Consider the following 22,662-nt stretch of genomic DNA (forward strand, 5'->3'; position numbering starts at 1 on the left):
TGTGAGAACGCAAAATGAAAGATGAAATGTGATGCTACTTCACATGCGACAAGTAAAATCTCGCGTTTTCCCCCTTTCGTGGAAGCATAGGAAATCCTTGTCAAAATGACGGACGAGTCGACATGGGGATGGGTGGTGGCGCGGGCCCTTCACCCGGAGCAGTAGAAGCAGCAGTACTAGCCGACAGACTGGGCTTCTTCTTTGGCGGAGGAGGCGGAGGCTTCTTCTTCCCTACCAGACCGGGTGACCCAGATGGCGATGGTGGAGTTGCTGCCCTGATGGCAGCTTGCTTCTGTGCCCAGGTGGTAGCAGGGGGAGTTGTAGGGGTAGCAGTAGGCTCGCTGGGGAGAGCGGCTGAAGTTCCCAGTCTGGCGAAGCGGTTCTGTAGCTCGTTCAGCTGGGACGGCGGCGTAGCGTTTGGCCGGGGCGGCTTCGGCGGAGCGGCCTCATCAGCAGCATCGCCATGGCTGGGGGACGACGATCCAATGCCAAAGGCGGGCACGGAGATGCCGGCAGCGCCGAGCCTCTTAACAGCCCCCTGGTTCAGGTTGCTGGAGCTGACGCCGAGTGTCGACAGTGGGCTGGCCGTTCGATCCGGCGTTCCGGAACCAGACCGCGGAGGCAGTCTCGGGGGAAGGCTCGGTGCCTTGGCGTCGCCGGGACTTGCGCCGACTACGGAATCGTACGAGGGCGGACTCCGGCCGCCCGCGGCGTCTCTGTCTCTCCGTATGGGCGGCGGCGGGAGATGCTGGGTGGACAAACCCGTCGTGTCCACCCGGTAGGGCCTGGACGACGATGTGGGCTGGGCTTCCTGCTCGCCTTCGTACGTCTGCAGCTGTGTCTCGTCGGCAAATCTCGGCGGCGGCTCGACCTTTGGTGCGTGGGGATCTTGATACTTGGACGGTGCCATAACGACAGATCGCTTGACTGTGGAGGGAGGCGGTGGAGGCGCGAGGCCGGAGCCGGTACGCTTGGGCGGAGGAGCAAACGAGTTCGGATCGCGGAGGGAGCTCAACGGGGGGGCGACATGTGAAGGACCAGATTCCTCTTTGTTGCCTCGTCCTGGGATGTGTTTTGTCTGATTGAAAGGTTAGCCGGTGCTGCGAGATGTGTCGCTACATCTTGAACGATTCAATGTGTTGAATAGGTAGGTAGAAATTCAATGCGAGGTGATGCGACTCAGACGTACCACTTTGCCCTTTGCTCTGCCTTTAAAATCCGAGGCCTTTTCGCCGGCCGAGGACAATTTGCCCTTGGCCATTTCGGCGTACTTGGACATGACGGGCGGCGGGGAATTATCGAAGCCAGGAGATGTAGAAGAGTAGAGAGTGAGACGAGGAAGAGGAGGATGCAGAAACTATATTATGCAGAATGTAGTGCCGGTCGGTAGCTGCGGGATGAATCCGGACAGGATCGGCGAGGCCACCGCCATGAGACGGATTGATAAGAAGAGCTGAGGAAAGTAGTAGTGGAGTGGAAACCACGGGCAGGTGTCAAGGTACGTACCGACGAGGTTGGAGCTCCAATTCCATGTCACTGGCATCTGATGACGGGGGCCCCACTCGCGATCTTGAAGAATGGTGATGTTTGTTTGTGCATTCTATCACGGCTGATACGAACAATTGATTGAGCGGCTTCTCTGACAAGCATTTGACTGCGTATCCTGCGATGTTATGCCGACACATTGATTGATACACAAATTGGGACACAGTGTACAGCCCACATCAACTGCGACGAACCTCGGGCGAAGAAAACAAAACCTCCATTGAAACGCGCCTTGTCGCGTCGCAGCCTCGTCGCCCATTGACGACTAAAGAGGCATCGCCAAACTGCTTCCACCAGCCTCGTCACAAGAGGTTTCTGTGCACCACCACCAACTCAACCCCAGGCTCGGAAGCTCGCCATGGCAGCCAGCAATTCCGACTATGAGCTCTTGACAGAGCACTTTAGCTACCCCCCCGTCGTGAGTTTTCTCTCCTTCTCGCTCCCTCTCTGCATCATCCGCTATCTCGCCTTCTCCTGCCCTCTGATCATGCCGTGCTAAGAATCTCCCCAGTCCCTCCTCGACGACATCATCAACACCGTCAACGTCCTCGCCGACCGCGCCCTCGACTCCGTCGAACGCCTCCTCCTCTCCATTCCTCCCCACAAACTCGGCTTCAAGAAACCCAAGCAGCAACAGTCAGACCAGACCCAGCCTCAAACCCCTGAAGAGGCCGCCAAGCTCGAAATCGAAAACGGCACCCACCAGCTCGAAACGCTGCTCAACGCCTCCATCGACAAGAACTTTGACATCTTTGAGCTCTACGTCATGCAAAACATCATCACCGTCCGCCCGCAGGACCAGCCGTACATGCGCCTCTCGCACTACCGCGGCCTCGAGTTCCCCGACGACGAGGGCGACGCCCCCGTCGATAGGCCGTCCCCCGAATCAATCACCGCCCTCCGCAGACGGCTACAGGCGAGCCAGAAACTAAACGCCGTCCTAGAGGCCGAAAAGGCCCGCAACGAAGCCCTCCTGCGAAACCTGCGATCCCTCCTCGGCATCGCCTCCCCCTCCGACACCAACAACACAACCACCAAGACGGAAGAGCACGAAGCGGTGCCCTCCTCGGCCTCAAACGGCGCGGCAGCGGCGGCATCACAAGCACTGACGGCAACGACGCTCAGCCCGTTCACCTTCTTGCGCGATAGAGGCGGGCTTGAAGAGAGCGGCGGCGAGCAGCCCATCACTACGACGACCGAGTTTACGCTTTCGCAGCTGCAGGCGTTGCGCGCGCTGTCCGGATCGCTGAGGCAGCTGTTGCCCGAACTTACTGCACCGGGCGATGACGCTTCTTCTACGGCGGCTGCAGCACAGGCATCATCACCATCATCGTCGTCGCCAGCAGCAGCGAGATGGAGACGAGAACGCGCAGAGTACATTGAATCCTCGACGAGGAAATACCTCGAGACGGTGGTGGGGCTGGAACTCGGGCCGGAGGGCGCGGTCCGCGATGGCGAGTGGCAGGGCGAGGGCCGGGGACTGAGTAAAGGCGAGGTGGAAGGGCTGGAGAAGGTAGCGGCCATTTTAGGAGGCGGAGGAGCAGGAGCAGGAGCAGGAGGCGGGGGAGGGAAAGATGCCGAAGCGGGAGGAGAGTCCATGGACACGACGTAGTTGGAAGACCCTGGCGAAAAAAACAAAAAGAAGAAGAAGAAGAAACAAGGCATGAACAAACTCAGGAAAACAGTCGTGACCCCAGCGGTGATGTGATGTGCAAGAATATTGCTTCTTATTGACATGCCTTTCTAACATGATCTCTTGAGAACCACATTCCCCCTAGGCTATGGAACAAACTAACAGAGCCGACGAGCTCCAATCTATGAATCGATTGTATATCCAAAACCGGGCGGGCACTTAGACTCGCAGGTTTGCACGCAACACATCCGGCAACTCCCTCCCCTCGAGCAGTCCCCTCTCCTCGGCCAGGAACCAGAAGCGGTGCCTCCAGTACCGCTCATCCTTGGAGTCGCCGTCCCAGTCGCCGTCGCCAGCCTTGTAGTCCAACACTACGTCGACGACATGCCGCGCCTCCTCGCGCTTGTCGCCCGCCAGCAGCGCCCACAGCAGATCCGCCAGGCATGGCAGCGAAGTCACGGGTCGCCCGGCCTTGTGTAAATCGTGGAAGATGGCCATTGCGCGGTCCGTGTTGCCCGTGACGGCGTTGGCGCTCATGACGCGCTCCCAGAGCGTCTGGTCTCCGTCGCTGACGCGGGAGAAGCCGTGCTCGGCAAGCAGGGTGTCGATGGCCTTCATGTCGGGAGTATCGCGGCTCACAGCCCGCTCAATTAGAATGGTGACCATGTGGGGGGTCACCTCTAAGCCGTTGTCGCGCATGTGCGTGAGCACGGCCGCTACGGCCTCGTCGGTGCCGTTGGCCAGCGACGACACGGCGTAGAGCATCTTGCCGTACGTCTCCTGGTTGGGCCGCAGCCCGGCGCGCTGGATGTCCTGGAAGACGGAGTGGACGGCCTCGACCTGGTCGGCTGCCGACGCCGCGCCCATCCTGCCAATTACCTCTTCCAGGATGATGGTGAAGGTGGCCGGATCCGGGTCGATGCCGTGCTGAGACATGACCTTGAGCAGCGTCTGCACATCGTCGGGGGAGTCGTCCCGGAAGCTCTGGCGGATCAGTATGTTGTACGTCCGCACGTTGGGCTCAATCTGCTCGCGGCCCGCCCACTTGAGCACTTCAAAGGCGGCCTTGCGGTCGACTTGGATGAGGCCCTTGAAGGCGGCGTTGACCGACTCGATCGTGGGCTGCACGGCCGTGTGGGGGGCGTTCCTCTGCACAGCCTGCTTCCACAGGGCGAGCATCTCTGCGAGTGCCTCGACGCCGGCTTGGGGCTTGCCGGCCTCGATCAGGCTGGAGATGCGTTCGGTCCAGATGTGGGAGTCGAGTTTCTGGCCAGAGCCCGCCAGCTTCTGCCAAAGGGCTTCGATACGGTCCGTATCCTTGCTCAACTTCCACCCGTGCATCATGCCCGTGTACGTCTTGAGAGTCGGGTGTATCTGCAGCTGCTGCATGAACTCAAACGTCTCCTGCAGATGCCTGTGGCGGCGGCACGCGCACCAAACAAAGACCCAAAAGTCCAAGAACTCGGCATTTCTGCGCAGCTCATCAGCAAGCCGCGGCTTATTCTCCAGCAGCTTTTTAAACTCAAGCCAGATGGAGGACATGGAGGCAAGATCACGGGCCATGTATGCCGATCGAAGCTGGCTGTGCAGAGCTATGAGACTGGACGAGGAACCTGAACGCCAGGGAGGGTTTTCCTGGTGCAGCATTTCGATGGCTTGTGGCCACTGCTGCAGCACATAGGATTTGACGTTGGACATTTTTGCCGAGGGAAATCGAGCATGGTCGTCAAACATTCTCGAGACGTAAGTCTCGGTCGCAGCGTCTCTGTTGCCGTCGAGGGCCACGGCCACCAGGTTCAATAACGGTCCCATGCTGGCGTACGTGCCCGTTCTGATGAACCGGGGGTCGGAGAGGACGGCAATGGTGGTCAAGAGTCCCGGTATGATTTCGCGAGCGTCGCCTGGTTCAAACTGCAGGAAGAGAGCAGCTAGAGCCCTCGTCGTGGAGTCAAGGTGAATATTGGTCGCTTTACTCTCTGCAATGTCTTGCCGGACATCTCGTGACGAGGGAAAGGAAAACTTCAGCGACGCACGCTCTTGGCTCGGGCGGTGAAGTTGTGAGATGTGTTTCCACAGGCCGGTGAGTTCGTCCATGAGGGCGGCGCGACCCGCCGAGTCTCGTCTTTCAAAGATGAGTGCGTGGCAGACGTTGAGGACGAGCTTGTTCCTGAAGCCGAGATCGGGCCTTCCAAGGCCACTGTAAAGCCGGGACAACTCGATGCCGTGGCCAGTGATTCCATGCTCGGCAATCTCGTCGCACGTCCTCTCGAGAAATTGAGTCGAGATCATGGACAGATGCTTGGGCATCAGGCCGCGGAACTGCTCGAGGTGCGGCCAGATTGTCTGGCGAAAAATCTGGAGCTTTTTCACGGCGTCCACCGCTTTGACGGACAGATCCTTAATCTTGGCCGCAATCTCCAACTCGCCGAGGGGAGAGGACGTCTGTGATGTGGCTGTCTTGGCTTGCGGACTGACGACATCCTTGAAGAGGGCAATGGCGGAGTCCTCCGAGGACCGGAGCGGCTTGTTCCTCGAGAAGCCGGACGGCCTGTAGATGTTCCTCCGAGGGCTTCTTTTTGAAGGCCCCCAAGCATTGCTGTGAGGCTGTCGCTTTGCCGCTTCTTCGGTCCTCTGGTGAGTGTCCGGGGTTATGTTTGGGGTGGCAGTTGATGATGCATTCGCGGGTGCATTTGCATCACTCAGAGACGCAAACAAGGCCGCACCGCCTAAGGAGCGAGTCTGGACTGAGCGAATCTGCGAGGCACATCTTGAGCAGATGGTCCTTGGTGCGTGCATGGCGCAGAGCTCAATGGCTCAGGGGGCCCTTAAATGAAGAGGTTGATGGATAAGTTTGAGAGCAATGAAGAAATGTCGCTGAAAGGTTGAGTTTGAGTGGTGTGGCGCAACATTTTCGATGGGCGTGGCTTGACCGATGCGCAGCCAATCATACGACTGCATTCTGACGATTGATGTGGCGCACGCTCTGTCGCGGCTTGTAGGTACTTGAAGACCTCAGGTTGCCTCATGCAGCAGTTTACTAACCTACAAGGTAATAGATCAGGATAAACTTGGACACATCATCAGCTGAGGTCCTGTATATCCGGATCTCCTGAAATCCGGAAAAGAGCAGATGCGACTCGCGCCGCCCAACAGCACAGACCAAAACTCCGTGATGCTGACAATTCGCACGGCACGTCCGAGCCCGTCCGTCCCGAGGCACGGAGAAAACCAGGACATGCCATTTGCCAAAAATGACAACCTGGGCCGGCACTAAACAGGCAGCTCCGGGACCTGGTCCTGAATCTGGCCGATTTGCTAGAATTCTAGATAGAAATTACCACCACGAACTGCTCCCGGCCGCGGGTCTGATGAAAATAAGATCTTTAATTAGATTCTAATTGCAAATCTGCCGAGGCATCTCCTCATGACGTTTTCTGTTGGGCCGATTCTTGCGCCTCTGAAGTATCAACCAACTCCTCTCTGTCTCTCTTTCGTGAGTATGACGTCGCTTAGACCTCTGTATATAACAAGGGTGACCGCACCGCTTCAGCGAGCGTTGCGTTTCACCACGCAAACCAGACGTGACCGTAAATCCAGCACCATGGCTTCTGACGAGCAACAACCTCAAGTGACCCTGCACTGGTACGTCAAAGGCTATCTGCAATGAATGCTTTCAACTGCTGTATCCTCTCAGCAGCCGCAGCTCCAATAATCCCCAAACGGCCAAGCTGGAACTAACAGCATTCCCGTCTCTCTTAGGCTCAACCGCTCCCGCTCCCAGAGCCTCCTCTGGCTCCTCGAAGAGCTCAAGGTCAAGTTCGACATCAAAATCTACCACCGCACCGAGCAGTTCCTCGCGCCCCCGGAGCTCGAGCAAGTCCACCCCCTCGGCAAATCCCCCGTCGTCGTCATCACGCCTCCTCCCCCCAGCACCAGCAGCAGCAGCAGCAGCGATGGCCAGCAGCAGCAGCCGCCCATTGTCCTCGCCGAGAGCGGCCACATGGCGCAGTACCTCTGCGAGCACTTCCCCGAGGGCCGCCGCCTGGTGCCGCAGAAGTGGAAGCCCGGCATGGAGGGCAAGCTTGGCGGCGAGACCGAGGCCTGGCTGCGCAACCAGTACTTTTTGCACTACAGCGAGGGCAGCCTGATGCCGTACTTGGTCCTCAGCCTGGTGATTGGAAGTGCGTTTTGATATAACCTTGACTTGAGAATGCTCGTCATATGCTAACATGTCGTCGTTCACACAAGGGCTCAAGCAGCCCCCGGTCCCCTTCTTCATCCGCCCCATCACCTCCGCCGTCGCCAACCGCATCCTCTCGAGCTACATCTTCCCCAACATCCACCGCCACATCCGCTTCCTCGACCAGCAGCTGCGCACCTCGGGCGGCCGCTACATCTGCTGCGACCACCTGACGCCCGCCGACATCATCCTCAGCTTCCCGCTCTTCGAGGCCCGCGGCAGCCTCGACTCCATGGGCGAGTGGCAGGGCGGCTCCTGGAAGGCCGAGTTCCCCCGCGTGCGCGAGTACGTTGACCTGCTCGAGAGCGAGGACGGCTACAAGAAGAGCACCGAGACCATCAGGAGGCTGGAAGGGAGCGCAAGCGAGGCGGCGCCGGCCAAGATGTAATCAGTCTCTTTTCTCTTTTCCTTTGCCCTTCTTCTTTTGTCTTCTTCTGCTTCTTCTTCCCTCTTTGCGCTTGTAGACGTTTCGTTTCAGGTGATAGAGCGGACTATACCCCTGATGAATCTCGAAGTTAATGCAGATATCACGGACGACACAAGGGAGGGTCAGATCAGACTTAGATACACTACTCGTTCTACGCCAGTTATGCTATACGCGCTTATATGGATTCCTTTGCATGCCTGGCTGAATTTCAAATCCACGCTTCCACGAATGTAGGCAATGAGGCCCAAAACTCGGCACCTACACCAATCTCATACCTTGCTTTATAGTTCACCAACCTCATCCAGCAGGGGCTTTGGAAAGAGGGGGGAATAAAAAAACGGAGCCCTGATTGCTCAAACAGAAGCTCTGTCCATGCCATGCCCCCAACCCCCCAAAATGACAATCGACCGTTTCCGAGTAACCAACACCAGACTCTGTAGCAACTTATATGTAGGCAGTCACTTCTCCACGCAGGGTGCTGCAACCTAGGTACAAAGGCGAAAGAAATGGAAAATTGGACTTGTAGTACACAAAACAGAAAACAACAGCACCCCCTTCCATGCGTTGGCTTCCCAACTCCAGGCTAATTCTAACACGGGCCCATCTCATCAATCGTCATGATGCGTCATACTCGACGACAGTACGCCGTAATAAAGCGGAGAAGACTTGTTTGCAACTTGCTGCTCACAAGTCCCGACAGGATCTTGAAGCACCCTGGAAAGCTCGCGTAGACGAGCGGTGGCTGTGAGGCCTCGGCCCCAGACGAGGCAGCAGGTTGAGCCCCAACATAGCAAGGCGAAGTCTTCCAGATCCTTCAGTTACTTGCGACGCGTCTTCGTCGCAGGTCTCGGTGCGGCCTCGACCACGGCTTCCCGCTTCTTTGCTTGCTTCTTGGGTCGTGGCGGCGGTGGTGGATCGCCGTGTAGGTGGCCCAGGTCTTCCAAAGCCATTGTATTCTCCCATTGCTGGCAGCGGTAGCTCGGGGGATCAGGCGTCTTCTCTCGGATCCTCGAGCTGACGCGTTTCGGCTCCTCCTTCTTGTCGCCTTCGTCACCATCAGCATCGTTGCTTGCGAGATACTTCTTCCGGTTCTCCATATGCTTGGCTATCCGGTCACGGTAGGTGACCAGCTCCTTTCGTAGCTTGAGCTCGTTGAAACCTCGAGGGTCTAGCCATCTAATGAGTCGGTCCAGGTCATCGGGCTCCGAAATGTAGCCCCATTGTCTGGCACTGAAGACGCTGGTTTCGCCCTCTTCCATCGCCTTGCGCTCGGGGACAGTCATGTTGAATTTAGTCTTGTACTCGTTCTGAAGGTCCGCCGGGAGATCGATGTATCCTTCTCGCTCCAAGTCGTCGGGGCCCTGCACCCAGATGCAGCCGTTGGCATATGCGGCGTGCGCCGTGGAACTGTCGGGCAATCCAGCATACGGCATGCCATTCCGCTCAAACCAATAGTAACGGTTCCAGAACCTGTCTTTTCCGAGGACGCGGGTTCTCGGACAGTCGGCTTCCCGAAGATCGTTGTCGATAATGGCGACTTCTTCTTCGCACTTCTTGATCAATTCCTCCTTCTTCTGGATATCCTTGAGGAGCTTGATGTACTGTTTCGACTGTTGTGGCTTGGTCTTTTCCAGCGCCTTTTCTTTGGCCTTTTTGAGCTTCTCCTCTTCCTCATGCTTCTTCTTCTTGTCCGTCAAGACACGGCTTCGACGCTTTTTTCTAGAGTTCTCATCTTGACTGTCCTCGATTTCCTCATCTCTGCTCACAGTTGATTCGTCGGCGTCGACCATTTTGACGTCTATTTCCTCCTTGACAGGAGTACCGTTGGCCTCCTCTGCCGGTTCGTTTTCCGGCATCAACAGCTTGCGTTGTTCATTGAGTTGCCGGAGCTCCTCAATACTAAGAGGAGAAGGTCAGCGACATGATCTTGAGGGTCGCGAAAGGATGAATTGAAGATTAAGAAAATCAAAAGGGGAAGGGGAAAAATAGCAGGGAAAGGGAAAATCAACTTACGCCTGTTTCCGCTGTCGCTGCCACTCAATCTTGTCTTTGCGATACTTGGTCATGGTTTCGCTGCAGTCCTCCATGTAACCTCTAACAGCTTTTGTCTCCATCGTCAGCATGCAGATGATCTGCAGCGCCTTAACGCGGTAGTTGATGTCCAGCTTGTCGTATTGCTGCTGCACATTCTCAGGGGAGGGCACCATCTCCGCAGGCACCAGCTGCTGCAGAAGCTCCTCGCATGCGTGCTGTAGGCGCTCCTTCTTTGAAAGCTGATGCAGTAGGCCGACCAGGATCCTCTGCCAGCCTCCCTTCTGAAAGTTCCGCTGCCGGAGGTGCTCGATCCAGTCGAACTCTTTCATGAGTTCTTCGGCGCGATTCTTCGTCTCCAGCTCTGCACGGAGACTTTCCTCCTCGGCTGCTGCCGCTTCAGCTGCCAGTCTCTCCGCTTCGAGCTTTGCCAAACTGCTGCGCGTAGCCCTGGCGACGGGGATATCGTCGACCTCGGCGCTCTGCTGTCGGCTGCCCTCACCCTGCTCGTCTTCGTTGTCGTCCTCCTTATCGCTGTCGTCTTCTTCTACCTCTGGCAGGGTGATCCGCACCTTGCCTCCGTCGGCTTCAGAGTCGACCAGGATCTTCAACACTGAGCAATGGATCTCGTCAAAGAGCTGAACCGGGGTACTGCTCGAAGCGACCAACATGGCTTCAACATAGTCGTCAAAGGTGAAGGAATCGAGTTTGAAGATTTCGCAGTAAACGTTGAGCGTGTCCCACGTTTCGAGGAGAGGCCCCACGGTCTCCATGTCGATCTGGCGATGGATGTCGTCTTCGATCTCCTGATGAACAGGAGGATCCTTGCACATGAACTTGAGTTTGGGTCGCACGTTGCCCTCCCGGGGCTCCAGTTGCAGGTCTTCGATGGGGTATTTCGGTGGTGGGGGCGGAGGCGGAGGAGTCGGCTCACGTGGTAAAGCAGCTCGTTCGTCGTCGTATCGCGGATAGCCAGCGCCGTTGATGCCGTCGGGTGCCATGTCTGTGGGCCACTTGAGGCCCTTGGCCGCGCTGCCGGGGGTCTGCTTTCCCTTGTGACTCTTGGGAGCGGGTTTGAGTTCGGGTAGTCGTACAGGGCCGGTCTGCGCTGTCGGGCTGTGTCCATTCGCGTCTTGTATCAAGCTACGCTCACGCTTCTGGGCCAGAAGCTGCTTGCGCTCCTGAATCTTGGTGTCGTGTCGAAGGTGTGGGGGTATCCTGGTGTCAATGTGATATTGCTTGGCGTAGTCATGCTTGACGAGCCACGGGGCCCCGTTCCAGGCCTCTCGATGGACAGTTCTTTTCAGAAAAGACCGAAGCATGGACTTGGTGAAGGCGCCGCGCTCACGGCTCAGATTGTCGCCGGTAACGATCTGCTCCTGGCCGGAGCCGCCACCGAGGACAACTAGATAACGGCTGGTCGGGAGAGAACTTGAGCCATCCGGCAGGATCCTAGCGCCAAAGGTCGTCTTCTCTCGCACGAGACAAGCCCGTCTCTCGTTGTTGAACTCGTCCAACGTGACAAAAACATCCTCCCCAGGATAAAAGTCGGCTTTGAACTCATCGAACACCATGTCGACGAGATTATCGAGACGGGAAATCGTTTGGAACTGGACTTTGCGCAGGATGGGACCCTTGAGCGCCTCGGGAAAGGCGGCCTCTACTTCTTGACCACCAGCACGCTGTGGACCATGAGTGTGAGCCAGACATGTCCAAACGAATGCTGGAGCGGAGCAAAACCAACCTCGCTAGTGTAAGCCTCAAAGAAAGTGAGACCCGAATGGCCTGTAATTTCATCATTAAACCGACGCTATAGAGCATGCCGACGTCAGTAAGTGCCTGCTTCGTTGCATCGCCGGCTCCTACGCGGCGCGGTAATGGTGGAAAAGCGAAGGGGGCTGGGAAGGCTTGAGGTTGGTTACCTGCTTATAGAAATCCATGCTACACGTGAATGAAGCCGTCAGCAATGTGGCGCGTAACAGCGAGTTATGAAAAGAAAGATGAACGGGCAACTCACCGGTTCAAGTAGTCTTCGTATGAAACAAAAATCTCGCCAGTTTGAGGTATGTGCCAGACCTAAAGTGACGACCCCAGCAAGTCAGCCCTATCTCTCCGTTTTTTTCCCCTCTCTTTACTGTCGGAAGCAAACGCCCTCCCAATCAGTGATTCAGACATGGCTCAGCATACCTCAGTGTCATCATCCTCAACCTCGGCCGGGGGCAGAAACTGCACCGGTTTCCGCTTGAAGAGCACCTGTTTGTAGTAGAGCGTATAAGTCAGCTGGGGCAGACTTGGGCGGCCAGGCGGTAACAGCATACCATGTCTGCGAGTTGCGTCGCGTTTCGAGATGGCTATACGAAGCAGACTCAAATGGAGGAGAGGCTGGTGGTTTGAACAAAGAAGAGGAGGAGGAGGAGGAGGGAAAACGATATCAAGAATCCACCGCCAACGCGAATCTGGGAGGAGCAGAGAAATGGGAGCAATTCGGAAGCTTGGCGCGTTTATCTAAGCGATTGCTTCGGCAGCACAGGCATCCGGGCTAGGCGCAAGTAACGAGGCGCGGGCGAGGCGAAGAGAGGCTGAGGCCGGAAGACGGAAGATTCGAGGTTCGCGGATCGCGGTTCGGGGATCGTGCATCTGCGTCTGGCCAGCGCTGCGGTGCGGCTGTCCAAGACGCGGGCGAGGCTGAGAGGGCTGAAATGGTTGGAAGAGGAGGAGGGCCAGAAAAAAGTTCGCGGTGGCTGGTGAGGAGGTGGTGGATGCTGGCAGATTTCGGGGCCGGCGGTCTCGACAGGGTGCGATGCTGATTGCCGCACTTACACGAGGCTGCGCGGGCTGCAGGCGCAGGATTTACAGCAGACGCGGTCCGGGCAGCTCGCAGGGACGCTTGGCGGGCATTTCCTGGATCCGGAGGCGGTGGTTGAAGCTGCGTCAAAACTCGACGAGACGCGACTGAGGGCGAGCGAACGTGCAACGGAGGCGTGGAAGGGGAGGGAAAAAAAAATAGAATTGCGCGGGAGAAGGAGAGCTGCCACGGAACTTAGCAGTACTTAGCAGATTCGCTTTTGGGGGAAAGGCGTCCCGCCGTGGAGACCGTCAACAGCGCCAGCTCCTAGCGGGCGAGGTACCAACCAAGTACGGGCTGCTTGGGGGCGCCTGAGGGACGTTGTACTCGGCCGGTACCGTGGAAGCGCCGACAGAGGAGGGCGGGATGGGAGGTACCTTGCGGGTACAGGAGGATGGCCGAGGATTGGGTCGGGTGTTTTATGCATCAAACAGGGTTCGGCAACTGGCTGGATGATGGGATATGGGTTCAAAGAAGGGAACTGGCCAGATGATACGATGATTGAACGAGTTGATAGATTCAAAATCTGCACGGCCGAGCGCCTTACATCTGCAGATGAGCAACTCGGAGCGTATTAAAGAGCATATGAGTTTTGAACTGGACTGAAAGCTCAGGTGAGTTGGTGCTTCGGACATATCACGAGATATTGAATCCTCCCCATTAGATATCAACTATCTATAGAGCCGCTCAGTCTACCATGGTAAGTAGAGAGAATCAATCAACTTGCTACCAATTTGCCATCACCCATCGCCCAAAAAGAACAAAGAAACAAGGAAACACGCCCGCCTCTGCCCTCATGCCCCTACGCGCCGGCATCACCACCCGCTTACATCCGTAGAGCCCCGTTACAAGCAAACACTCCACATTCGTCAAATGTACCCTCCCAGTACCCCCGCGCCCAGCAATCCCTTTGTTCCCTGCCACACCCGAGACAAGACGCACGCAGCCCCCCCGGTCCGGCTCCTCTCCCGTCCATCTCATCACTCTCTCTTCGTCGACTTACCGTCCCCTTTCCTCCCCGTCTGTCCTCTCCGTTTCCAAGTCATGAAAACAGCCTCGTATCTTCGCCCGATCTTTCTCCAGTGAACAACAGTTGTGAAGACCAAGTCAAAGTCTGAGACATGACAGAAACAGAAAATGTGCAAAAAACGTATCCATCCTCAATTACCTACCTACCATGCCTCTCTTCTTCACGTGCACAACCGTCCTCCGCACCACCGCAGCACAGGTTTTTTCGGGCTCGTTTTGATCTCTGAGCGCCGGAGAATTTAATATGTCCTCAAAATCAATGGGTTCGTATGTCTTTCGCTGATCTATGCATACGTACGTGCAACAACGCGGATCGGTGGCCTCGAGCGACCTCTGTTGGCCCTTCTTCCCATAGAGTGCTCGAAGGAAAGAATCGGAAATGAAGAGAGAAAAGATTAGCTCCATGTTTGGCCAAGAGAATTGCACATCTTGCTCTTGATAAGGGGAGGGATTCATAGAAACTCCGTCTGGATGGTTCGTATGAAATCCAGGCAGCGGTACGCCCCATAATCGCAATGCGACTTCACCATGCTTTACTATATGATATCCATAGCACTCACACCTCTATATATAGATTCTATGCCTTTTACTCCATACATAGTCGTACCATCTCATGTCCCATCACGCTGGCTCCTCGTCGTCGTTCACACGCTCAATGTCCCTGATTTCCAGATCCGGCAACCATCCGCACTAGCCCTGACGTCATTCCGCCTCCGGCTATCCGCATCCCCCGATCAGAAAAAGAAAAAGAAAAGAGGAATTGAGAGAGCCTTGTCCCTATATGCCAATTGAACAGCTCGTTTCCCGCAGAACCTGCGCTGAAGCCGTCTTTCTCAATGCGGTTTCCCCCCTTCCCCGCCCTTCCCCTTCGAACCGTGTCTTTTTTCTCGTCTTGGTTGCCATTCATTCCCCCCTGTCGAGGCCGCCACACCCCGGTATCAACCCTGGCTCCACTCGCTCAGCACCAAACGGGAATCGTCAGCCTCGCCTCACGTGGAGCGCCCCACTACCCGACCCTACACGATGACTAAGCTCTCCTCGATGCCGAACTTCAGGCGGCGCGGGAAAACGGCCTTGTTGGGGGCTCAGGCGACGAGGAAATCAGAGAGACGGACAAGATTTAGCCTTTGCCGAGTTCTATCTTTTCTCTACCAGGGTATCACTTTTCTTCGCGACTTTTCTTCGCGACTTTTCTTTGGTTTCCTATTCCTCTCCCTCGCCCTCTTTTTCTTCTTCTGCTTGTTCGTATCCCCAGACACCGCCAGCCTAGCATGTATAATACACAACCATGTATCCTACCCAGCTGCCAACCACGCCTATCGCAGTGTAGGAGCTTGTAAACATCAACGGCAGGAACTCGAGCCGCTTCCCAAATATCACCTGGTGAAACAGGGACGTGTATGCAATAAGGGGAATGCTCACTGCAATGTAGAGCGTGCTAAACCGATCCAAGAGGAAGACGCGTGGCTGATTGGACGCTGGCGCCATGCGATCAAGCGATATAAGGAACAGCACCAGCCAGAAGACGGTGTAGATGGTCTTGATGGGGAACTCGGCGGATGTGAAAATCAGCGGGAACAATGATACGTGGCCCGCGACGATGAGGGGCCGGAACGCGCTGAGATGCCGTCGATCCCGCAAGGCGATGAGGCTGAAGGGAATGATGACAAGCAGGATGGCCTTTTCGTGGACGTGCCAGCCAAAGAGGAACGATGCATACCCGCATAGTGTCACGGCCCCTATGAAATTCTCCCAAGTCGGCCGCCGGAACAGCTTGATCAGGGGAAGGACTTGGAATAGAAGCGTCAAGGCGAAACATACTCGGGGCGTAACCTCCGGCAGCACCGCAAAGGCCGTGTCGCCTACCAAGCCACGAGTGACACTGTTCAGGGCCTCGGCCTTGAGAGGCAGACCTAGCTTCGGTGCAACTACGAGAACATTAGTAAGGCTGGTTCCTTGATTTGCCGTGGAATCTCTGCTGCAGCAGTCGGCACACTCACAATAAATCAAGACGCGATCCGCCAACGAATAGAGGGCCCAGACATTCGGAGCCCAGTAAGCATGGCACAGCCCGCGGGAGAATGGAAACAACCGACCGAGCAGCTGGGGGATCTGCCCCATCAACGCAAAGGGCCCAAAGGCAGCCGCAAAGATGCCGCCGAGCCCGAGCCCGAGCTTGACGCAGTTGAGAATCTTGATGCGGAATATCGATCGCGCCGACAGACAGTACGCCCTCAGGAGAAAGACAAAGTAGGCCGGCGCCAGATAGAGGTAAATGTGCTTGAAGCACAGCAGCGCGCCGAAGACGAGACCGCTCTGCAGCAGCGTGGACTTGGAGCGGGCCAAGACCAGCGACGCCACGAGGATGCCGTACATGAAGCCGTTGTACTGGAAGTGGATGTGGTCAATGATGAGCAGCCCGGGCGACAGGAGAACGGACAGCGCGGCGACCTGGGCAGCCCTCTTGGACTGCAGGGGCGACGAGTCGACGAACATCTGCAGGGCGTAGACCAGGAGCAGCTCGGTGACGATGACGGAGAACCTCTGGAAGTAGACCGTCTCCCAGCTATCGTGGCCCAGATTGTACACGCGCACCATGGCCGGGTCTACCAGGCGAGCGACGTGGGCGAGCAGCCATTCGAAGTAGGCGAAGAAGGGCGGGTAGTCGAGCGTCCATTCCGACGTCTTCTCGTAGTACCACTGGGACAAGGGGAGGCTGTTGGTGATGGCCAGCCAGTTGCGGTGGACTTCGAAGTCGGTCGACTTGCTGCAGCGGGCGTCAATCGTTTGGTCATAAGCGTCGCGATCTGGCCTTTGCCTCGTCCCGCCATCTTGGTTGTTTAAAAGCAGAGCACGGTTGTCATGGAAGCATTGAACTTACTAGGCCGGGAAGAGGAGGACCTTGAAGGCGGCGGCCACCAGCGCGCATTGCGTCAGTGTTGGGTAGGACTCTGCCATTGTGTCTGCAGGATGCGAGATGGCTACCGCATGGCGTCGCGCAGCAATTGGAGGGAAAGACCCAAGTCCCGCGATGGCTCGACGTGACGGTTGGTTGCGGTTTGATGGCGATACCTTCAAGTTCGTGGGAACAAATGACAGGTTGAAATTGGCTGGACCTGGAAGCTTTGTCCAATAGCAATTCGCGGTACTTTAGGGAATTCCTTTTTCTTTTTTTGCTTCTCCATCTGGTCTAGCGCTGCCTTGCAGAAGTCCCTTCCCCGCCAGGTTTAGCCACAGGCCGGGACGCGGTGTAAGTGGGCTGAATCGTTCTTCGAGTGTGTACTGTACAAAGCGGGATCAATATCTTGATGCCAGATAATGATATCGTCGTCTCTGACATTGGCAAACAGCCAATTCACAGTGTGCTCTGTTTATTCCAGCGCGTTTGCTTACCCCCAATCATTCAGCCTCTCTTTGTGCTTTTCTCCGTTCTGTGACGCCGACAGGCTTGGCGGCGCTGTTCGCCAAAAACGCACGTACATAATACTCCGTCCTTGCTCCAGATCCCCATATTGGAAGTTAGACCTCAGCGCCTCTAGTGCAAAGTGTCCTCTGCCTTTCTTTTTCCGTCTTCTCAACCCTCTCTCGACGGCTTGAGACGGGCAGCTGTACTGCGCTGTTGCAATCCTTTTTCCTCTTGTTCTCTGGTTTCGTTGCGGTTTTTTTTTTCCTCCCCTCTTCTTTTTCTTGGTTCATCTCGTCACCTCGCATTGCGTCTCCCTTTGGAAGCAGAAATCGGGGCCCTGCATCGACAACATCGCCTGAGAAGCTTCTCCCCTCACCATGCGATTCTCCCCGGCGCTGGCAGCCCTGCTGGGCGCCACCATCGCCGAAGCTCAGTTCCTCATCAGCGAGCTCAGCTTTGGCTACGCAGGGCGGTGAGTCTTCTTGTCTCTTTTTTTTTCACTGCGGCAGCTTGCTGCTCAATGGCTCTGAGAAAGCAATCGCAAACTGGCAGCCAGCTAATGCGCCCTCCTCTTGCGGCCCCCCCGACTCCAGGATAAGCCCTGCGGACAACCCAGGCCACATCCCCAACTTCGTCATCTCCGGCCAGCCCAGCATGCCCGAGATCCTGTCCAGCAAGGTCATCCTGACGCCCGTTGCGCCGGGCAATGCGCGAGGCGCCATCTGGAGCGAGCAGCCGCTGATACACTCCAACTGGATCGTCGACGTCGACTTCCGCGCCAGCGGACCCGACAGGGCGGGCGGCAACCTCAACATCTGGCTGGCGCGCGACGGCAAGAACCTGGGCACAAAGAGCGTCTACAACGCCGGCCGGTTCGAGGGCCTGGTGCTGGTCATTGACTCGCACGGCGGCCAGGGCGGCATGCTGCGCGGCTTCCTCAACGACGGCTCGACGGACTATTCGCAGCACCACAACGTCGACAAGCTGGCCTTTGGCCACTGCCAGTACAGCTACCGCAATCTGGGCCGGCCGTCGCAGGTCAAGATGCGCCAGACGGCCACCAGCTTCCGCGTCCAGATCGACGGCAAGACGTGCTTCGAGACCAGCCGGGTCAGCCTGCCGGCGGGCTACCATGTGGGCATCAGCGCCTCGACGCCCGACAGCCCGGATTCGTTTGAGATTTTCAAAATGGTCGTCATGTCGGACCAATCCAGCCACGACGTCAAGGCCGGCACGACCAACGACAACAACGAGAATAAGGATAGCAGGGATAGCGGTAACGGCAACTCCGGCGGTAGCAAGTTCACCTACACCTCGCGACAGCAGCAACAGCCCGGCGGCAGCAAGAACCAGCCGTCCGACGACTCGTGGGAGGAAATCGCCGACCAGGACGCCGACGTCTTCCAGACGTCCAAGGCGCAGTTCCAGGACCTGCACAACCGCCTCCAGGGCACCAACCACCAGCTGGCGTCCGTCTTCCGCTCCGTCTCGCGCCACCACCAGATGGACGAGCAGCGCCACGCCGAAGTCAAGGAGCTCTTTGCGTCGCTGCACTCGAAGCTGGCCCTGCTCGACCAGCTGGCCGCCTTCCAACAGCGCATCGTCGCGCTCGAGAACGAGGTGCGCAACATGAACTCGGAGCTGCACCAGAAGCTTGCCGCCAACGAGAGGGCCGTGTACGGCGCCCTGCGGACGCACCACATGTCGCTTACCCAGAGGGTCACCGAGAGCGTGCCCGGCCATGGCCGGCTGATTGCCGTCATTGTCGGCACGCAAGTTGTCTTGGTGGCGGCGTACGTCCTCTACAAGCGGCGGAAGGCGAACTCCCCAAAGAAGTACCTGTAAAGGTTTCCATGATTGTTGAAGAGACGCAAGATGGGGATGGCGAAGCGGGTTCACAGCTGTCGCGATTGGAGAGGTAGGGGGGTGAGGTGGCCCTTTTGTATAAAGCACGACGCGTATTTCACCTTTTTTTTNNNNTTTTTTTTTTTTTGTTTTGGTGGGGGGGGGGGGGGGCTGGGGGGGGGGGACTTTGCAGTTATTTCCAGTTATATACCTTTGATATATATAGCATGCATACATGAATCGGATGGAAAGACGAAAGAACAAGGCGAGCGAAATCTTTGGAATATGACAGTCTGCTATGCTGTATATATATATATATATTACATCGCCTGCTACGTCAATATTAAAGTCAACAACGAGTAGAAAATGAAGAGGGACAAAAAGGAAGCCCAGGAATCCAAGAAGAAACATTATTGCTCGTACGATAATCCATTTCCTATCCCATCAACAATCTGACATGACCTCAACCCAAACAATTTCATAAAACTTATGAAACGGAATAAACAAAAGGGGGAAAGATACTTTACTTGCGGACCCCTTGGGCGTTGATAATGCTAATCATCTCCTGGCCCTTGGGAGCAGACGTCAAGTTCTCGTATCCGTCCTCGGTAACGAGAATGTCGTCTTCGATGCGGACCCCCCCAACGCCGTAGTATCCCTCGAGAACTTCCTTGTTGATGAACTTGGCGTGTGTCGGGTTGTTGAGGAAATAGCCCTCAATGTACTCGCGGCAGAAATAACTGTTCCGGCAATGCACTCGTTAGCAGCCTAGCATCAACGGGACGAATGGAATGCTGAAAACTGAGAACTTACATGCCCGGCTCGACGGTGACAATCATGTTGGGCTCCAGGAGCTGCCGTTCCCTCATCGAATTGGCCCGCGAACCCGCCGCCCCATCATCGCCCAGCTCCATCGCAGCAGCGCTCATCTTGGCCAGGGCTTCGGCCGTAATCATCTCGCGCTTCCCGCCGTCGAGGCCCAGGTTCAGGAGCGTCATCAGCGGCAGGCTGCCCGGGACGTCGTGCACCTCGAGGCCGACGTGGTGGCCCAGCCCGTGCGGGAAGAAGGCGCTGATGGTGCCGGCCCTGGCAATCTCGGCAACGTCGCCCTTGAGGATGCCCAGCTTGAGCAGGCCGACGGTGCCGACGGCGGCGGCGTGCAGGTGCAGCCGGTAGAACTGGACGCCGGGCCTGATGGCGCGGATGCACTCCTCCTGCATCGTCTGGACGAGGCTGTACACGGCCGCCGCCTTGGTCGAGAAGCGGCCCTTGATGGGCAGCGTGCGGGTGATGTCGCTGGCGTAGCAGCGCCACTCGCAGCCCGCGTCGACGACGACGAGCTCCTTGCCGTCCAGGGGCTGGTCGTTGTCCTCGTAGTGTAGCGTCGAGGCGTTGGCGCCCGAGCCCGCGATGACGGGGTACGCCTGGGAGCGGGCGCCGCGCGCGCAGCACACTGCTTGGAAGATGGCCTCGATCTCGCGCTCGTTGGAAAGGCGGAGGAGCATCTGGGCGACCTTTCGGTGGGCCGCGCTGGAGACGTCGTTGGCCTGGCGAATCATGGCAATCTCGTACTCGTCCTTGATGCAGCGGGCGCGGTCCATGGCGGGCTGCAGCATCCAGTGGTTGACCTTGGCCCGCGTCTGCCGGGCTCCCGCGGGCGCCTGATCCTCGTGCAGCACGTAGAGCGTGTTTGTGGACGTGAGGCGCGACTCGAGGAACTTGGGCAGCTGGCTCGAGTACCGCACCTCGTCGACGTCGTACAGCTGCTTGGCCCGGGCCGTGTCGGGCGTCGAGCCGAACCACAGCACCTGGCGCGGCTCAACGTAGGGGATCCAGAGGATGAGGACGTCTGTGCGGATCTCATACGTGACGAAGCAGTCGTGGAAGTTGGCGCCCGTGAGGTAGAAGAAGCTGGCATCGGCTCATGTCAGCGACGAGGCTTGAGCGCCTCGGGGATACTTGCAGTATTGGATCAGGTAGTAGATGCCACCCAAGACGTACTATCTGCGCTGTCTCAACGGCGGCGGCTGGTCCGAATCCTCGTAGTTCTGCGACGGCTGGCCCGGCAGATAGATGAGGCCATCCGGCACGCCGAGCTTCTGGGCCACCTTGCGCGCATGCTCCTTGGCTGAAAAATCGAAGAGTCGCGCACAGCCAGTCAGTCAAGCCAACTCATGTGAGACTCGCATTCGGTCTCTCCTTTCACACTCACCTGGGTACTTTCGCGTCTTCCAGACCTCATAGTCCTCCCTCTTGGCTATGTTCCTGTATGACGTTGCACATTGCTTGTAAGAAATGATACAGTCCGAGGTGGGTGTGGTTGAGGCGCGCTTACACTGCGTCGAATTCATCGTCGAGGATGAAGCTGAAGTCGACGTCGTCCATGGCGCAGCGGAAATGGAATTGCGGCGGTGATGATTGCGCGAGCCTATGAGACGTTTTCTTCGAGATGGAGCAACGACGAATTGCAAATGCTCCAGTATCGATGGTGAATGATGGTTGTATGATGAGACTTGGCAAGGCAGTCGATGGGTATAAGGATGGAATGGATGAAAGGGCAACCTCACTGTCCCAGCAGAGTCGTGCCTTGCAATAGTGCCTGGATCCCCTGATACAGTTCCGCCACCAAAGGAAACCACCCGCTATGTCATCCCAGCCGGCACCTTATCTAATCTCTACCCCGGGAATCCAGGGAGATTGATACTACAGTAGCGCTATGGCTATTTTCGGTATAGCGCCATTTTCTCCCTGATCTGATCTCGGGGGCCACAGCTCACATGAATCTTTTGTCGCGTAAAAGAAGAGATGAATATTGAAACACTTTCAAAAAATTGATGTCTGGATATATAAGCTATATTGGTAGGTCTTGACTGTACTGCATAGAAATCTCACACCCTGCGAGCTTTGTCCTACCTGTTACCTCGACTTACCGCACAGTGGTACCTAGGGTATAACGAATTATAGACCAGCAACCTCTAAGGCGTCATCACACGATGCGATAGCCCTGCGGTGCATCCAAAGAAACATTGAAAAGAAATACAGAGAAAAAGAGCTCAACCCCCTCGCCGCCAGTACGCCGCACTGTATTCGGCGCCGAACCGGCCCAGCTAAAAGCACCCAAATATTACCTTGCCTACCTCACTGCTCAAAGAGTAAAAAAAAAAAAAAAAAAAAAAAAAATCGTCGGTCGCTCCATCAGCCGCTCGCCGATCCACGATTACCTTTCTGCGTCAGACGAATACGTAATCATAAGAATAAGAACGGGCGAAAGAGAGCACACCTCTCTAGAGGTAAGAATGGAAACCCCAAAGGATCGGCGCGCTGCAACACGAGGAAACAAAGTACTTGTAAGCAGACTGCACCAATTGACGCGAAATAAGGAAGCCTTCTGGCTCTGGAAGAACGCGCCCGTGGTACTTGTATTCTCCAACAGCTCCCAAGGTACCTATGGTATCTCCTGCTATACGCCAGTACAAAATGTGAGGCACCGACTTCAATGAGTTTATTTTCCTTGCATGTCCCTGGTGTGATAGGTACACAGTGCTGTCTTGCACCGTGAGAACCTCGACATCTTGATCATGTACATACATCGACAGAAGATCCCTTCATCTACCTAGGTATTTCATATACATTGTGGTAGAGATCTGGTTTGTTGTCTGTC

General features: G+C 56.5%; 8 protein-coding genes across 8 annotated transcripts; 3 read left to right on the forward strand and 5 right to left on the reverse strand.

The window, feature by feature from the left end:
- Nucleotides 1-100: 100 nt before the first annotated feature.
- CCMA1212_010276 (uncharacterized protein) lies at nucleotides 101-1,379 on the reverse strand (the record flags this gene model as incomplete). The annotated part of the gene is made up of 2 exons (XM_073707328.1): nucleotides 1,190-1,379; nucleotides 101-1,078 (listed from the first exon to the last, which is right to left on the reverse strand). Exons 1-2 carry the CDS (start codon nucleotides 1,277-1,279, stop codon nucleotides 101-103), a joined length of 1,068 nt encoding a protein of 355 aa, XP_073554118.1. The 5' UTR covers nucleotides 1,280-1,379.
- Nucleotides 1,380-1,903: 524 nt separating this feature from the next.
- Nucleotides 1,904-3,157, forward strand: CCMA1212_010277 (Kinetochore-associated protein; the record flags this gene model as incomplete). The annotated part of the gene is made up of 2 exons (XM_073707329.1): nucleotides 1,904-1,963; nucleotides 2,057-3,157. The coding sequence occupies 2 exons, from the start codon at nucleotides 1,904-1,906 to the stop codon at nucleotides 3,155-3,157; spliced, it is 1,161 nt and encodes a 386-aa protein (XP_073554119.1).
- A 240-nt stretch (nucleotides 3,158-3,397) lies between these two features.
- CCMA1212_010278 (Pentatricopeptide repeat-containing protein) lies at nucleotides 3,398-5,974 on the reverse strand (the record flags this gene model as incomplete). Its single annotated transcript, XM_073707330.1, has 1 exon — nucleotides 3,398-5,974. The coding sequence occupies one exon, from the start codon at nucleotides 5,972-5,974 to the stop codon at nucleotides 3,398-3,400; it is 2,577 nt and encodes an 858-aa protein (XP_073554113.1).
- Nucleotides 5,975-6,779: 805 nt separating this feature from the next.
- Nucleotides 6,780-7,806, forward strand: CCMA1212_010279 (Glutathione S-transferase 1; the record flags this gene model as incomplete). The annotated part of the gene is made up of 3 exons (XM_073707331.1): nucleotides 6,780-6,820; nucleotides 6,920-7,359; nucleotides 7,427-7,806. The coding sequence occupies 3 exons, from the start codon at nucleotides 6,780-6,782 to the stop codon at nucleotides 7,804-7,806; spliced, it is 861 nt and encodes a 286-aa protein (XP_073554114.1).
- Nucleotides 7,807-8,663: 857 nt separating this feature from the next.
- Nucleotides 8,664-12,192, reverse strand: CCMA1212_010280 (Imitation switch two complex protein 1; the record flags this gene model as incomplete). Its single annotated transcript, XM_073707332.1, has 6 exons — nucleotides 8,664-9,744; nucleotides 9,859-11,558; nucleotides 11,621-11,686; nucleotides 11,799-11,817; nucleotides 11,894-11,952; nucleotides 12,064-12,192. The coding sequence occupies 6 exons, from the start codon at nucleotides 12,190-12,192 to the stop codon at nucleotides 8,664-8,666; spliced, it is 3,054 nt and encodes a 1,017-aa protein (XP_073554157.1).
- Nucleotides 12,193-15,016: 2,824 nt separating this feature from the next.
- CCMA1212_010281 (Dolichyl pyrophosphate Glc1Man9GlcNAc2 alpha-1,3-glucosyltransferase) lies at nucleotides 15,017-16,740 on the reverse strand (the record flags this gene model as incomplete). The annotated part of the gene is made up of 2 exons (XM_073707333.1): nucleotides 15,017-16,562; nucleotides 16,736-16,740. The coding sequence occupies 2 exons, from the start codon at nucleotides 16,738-16,740 to the stop codon at nucleotides 15,017-15,019; spliced, it is 1,551 nt and encodes a 516-aa protein (XP_073554156.1).
- A 793-nt stretch (nucleotides 16,741-17,533) lies between these two features.
- Nucleotides 17,534-19,001, forward strand: CCMA1212_010282 (Protein EMP47; the record flags this gene model as incomplete). The annotated part of the gene is made up of 2 exons (XM_073707334.1): nucleotides 17,534-17,628; nucleotides 17,750-19,001. The coding sequence occupies 2 exons, from the start codon at nucleotides 17,534-17,536 to the stop codon at nucleotides 18,999-19,001; spliced, it is 1,347 nt and encodes a 448-aa protein (XP_073554155.1).
- A 523-nt stretch (nucleotides 19,002-19,524) lies between these two features.
- Nucleotides 19,525-21,386, reverse strand: CCMA1212_010283 (putative Xaa-Pro aminopeptidase; the record flags this gene model as incomplete). Its single annotated transcript, XM_073707335.1, has 5 exons — nucleotides 19,525-19,741; nucleotides 19,815-20,912; nucleotides 21,003-21,129; nucleotides 21,214-21,266; nucleotides 21,337-21,386. 5 exons carry the CDS (start codon nucleotides 21,384-21,386, stop codon nucleotides 19,525-19,527), a joined length of 1,545 nt encoding a protein of 514 aa, XP_073554154.1.
- Nucleotides 21,387-22,662: the final 1,276 nt, after the last annotated feature.

This window comes from Trichoderma ghanense (assembly GCF_004382785.1).
Source record: "Trichoderma ghanense strain CCMA-1212 chromosome Unknown scaffold_24, whole genome shotgun sequence".
Classification (NCBI taxonomy): Eukaryota; Fungi; Ascomycota; class Sordariomycetes; order Hypocreales; family Hypocreaceae; genus Trichoderma; species Trichoderma ghanense.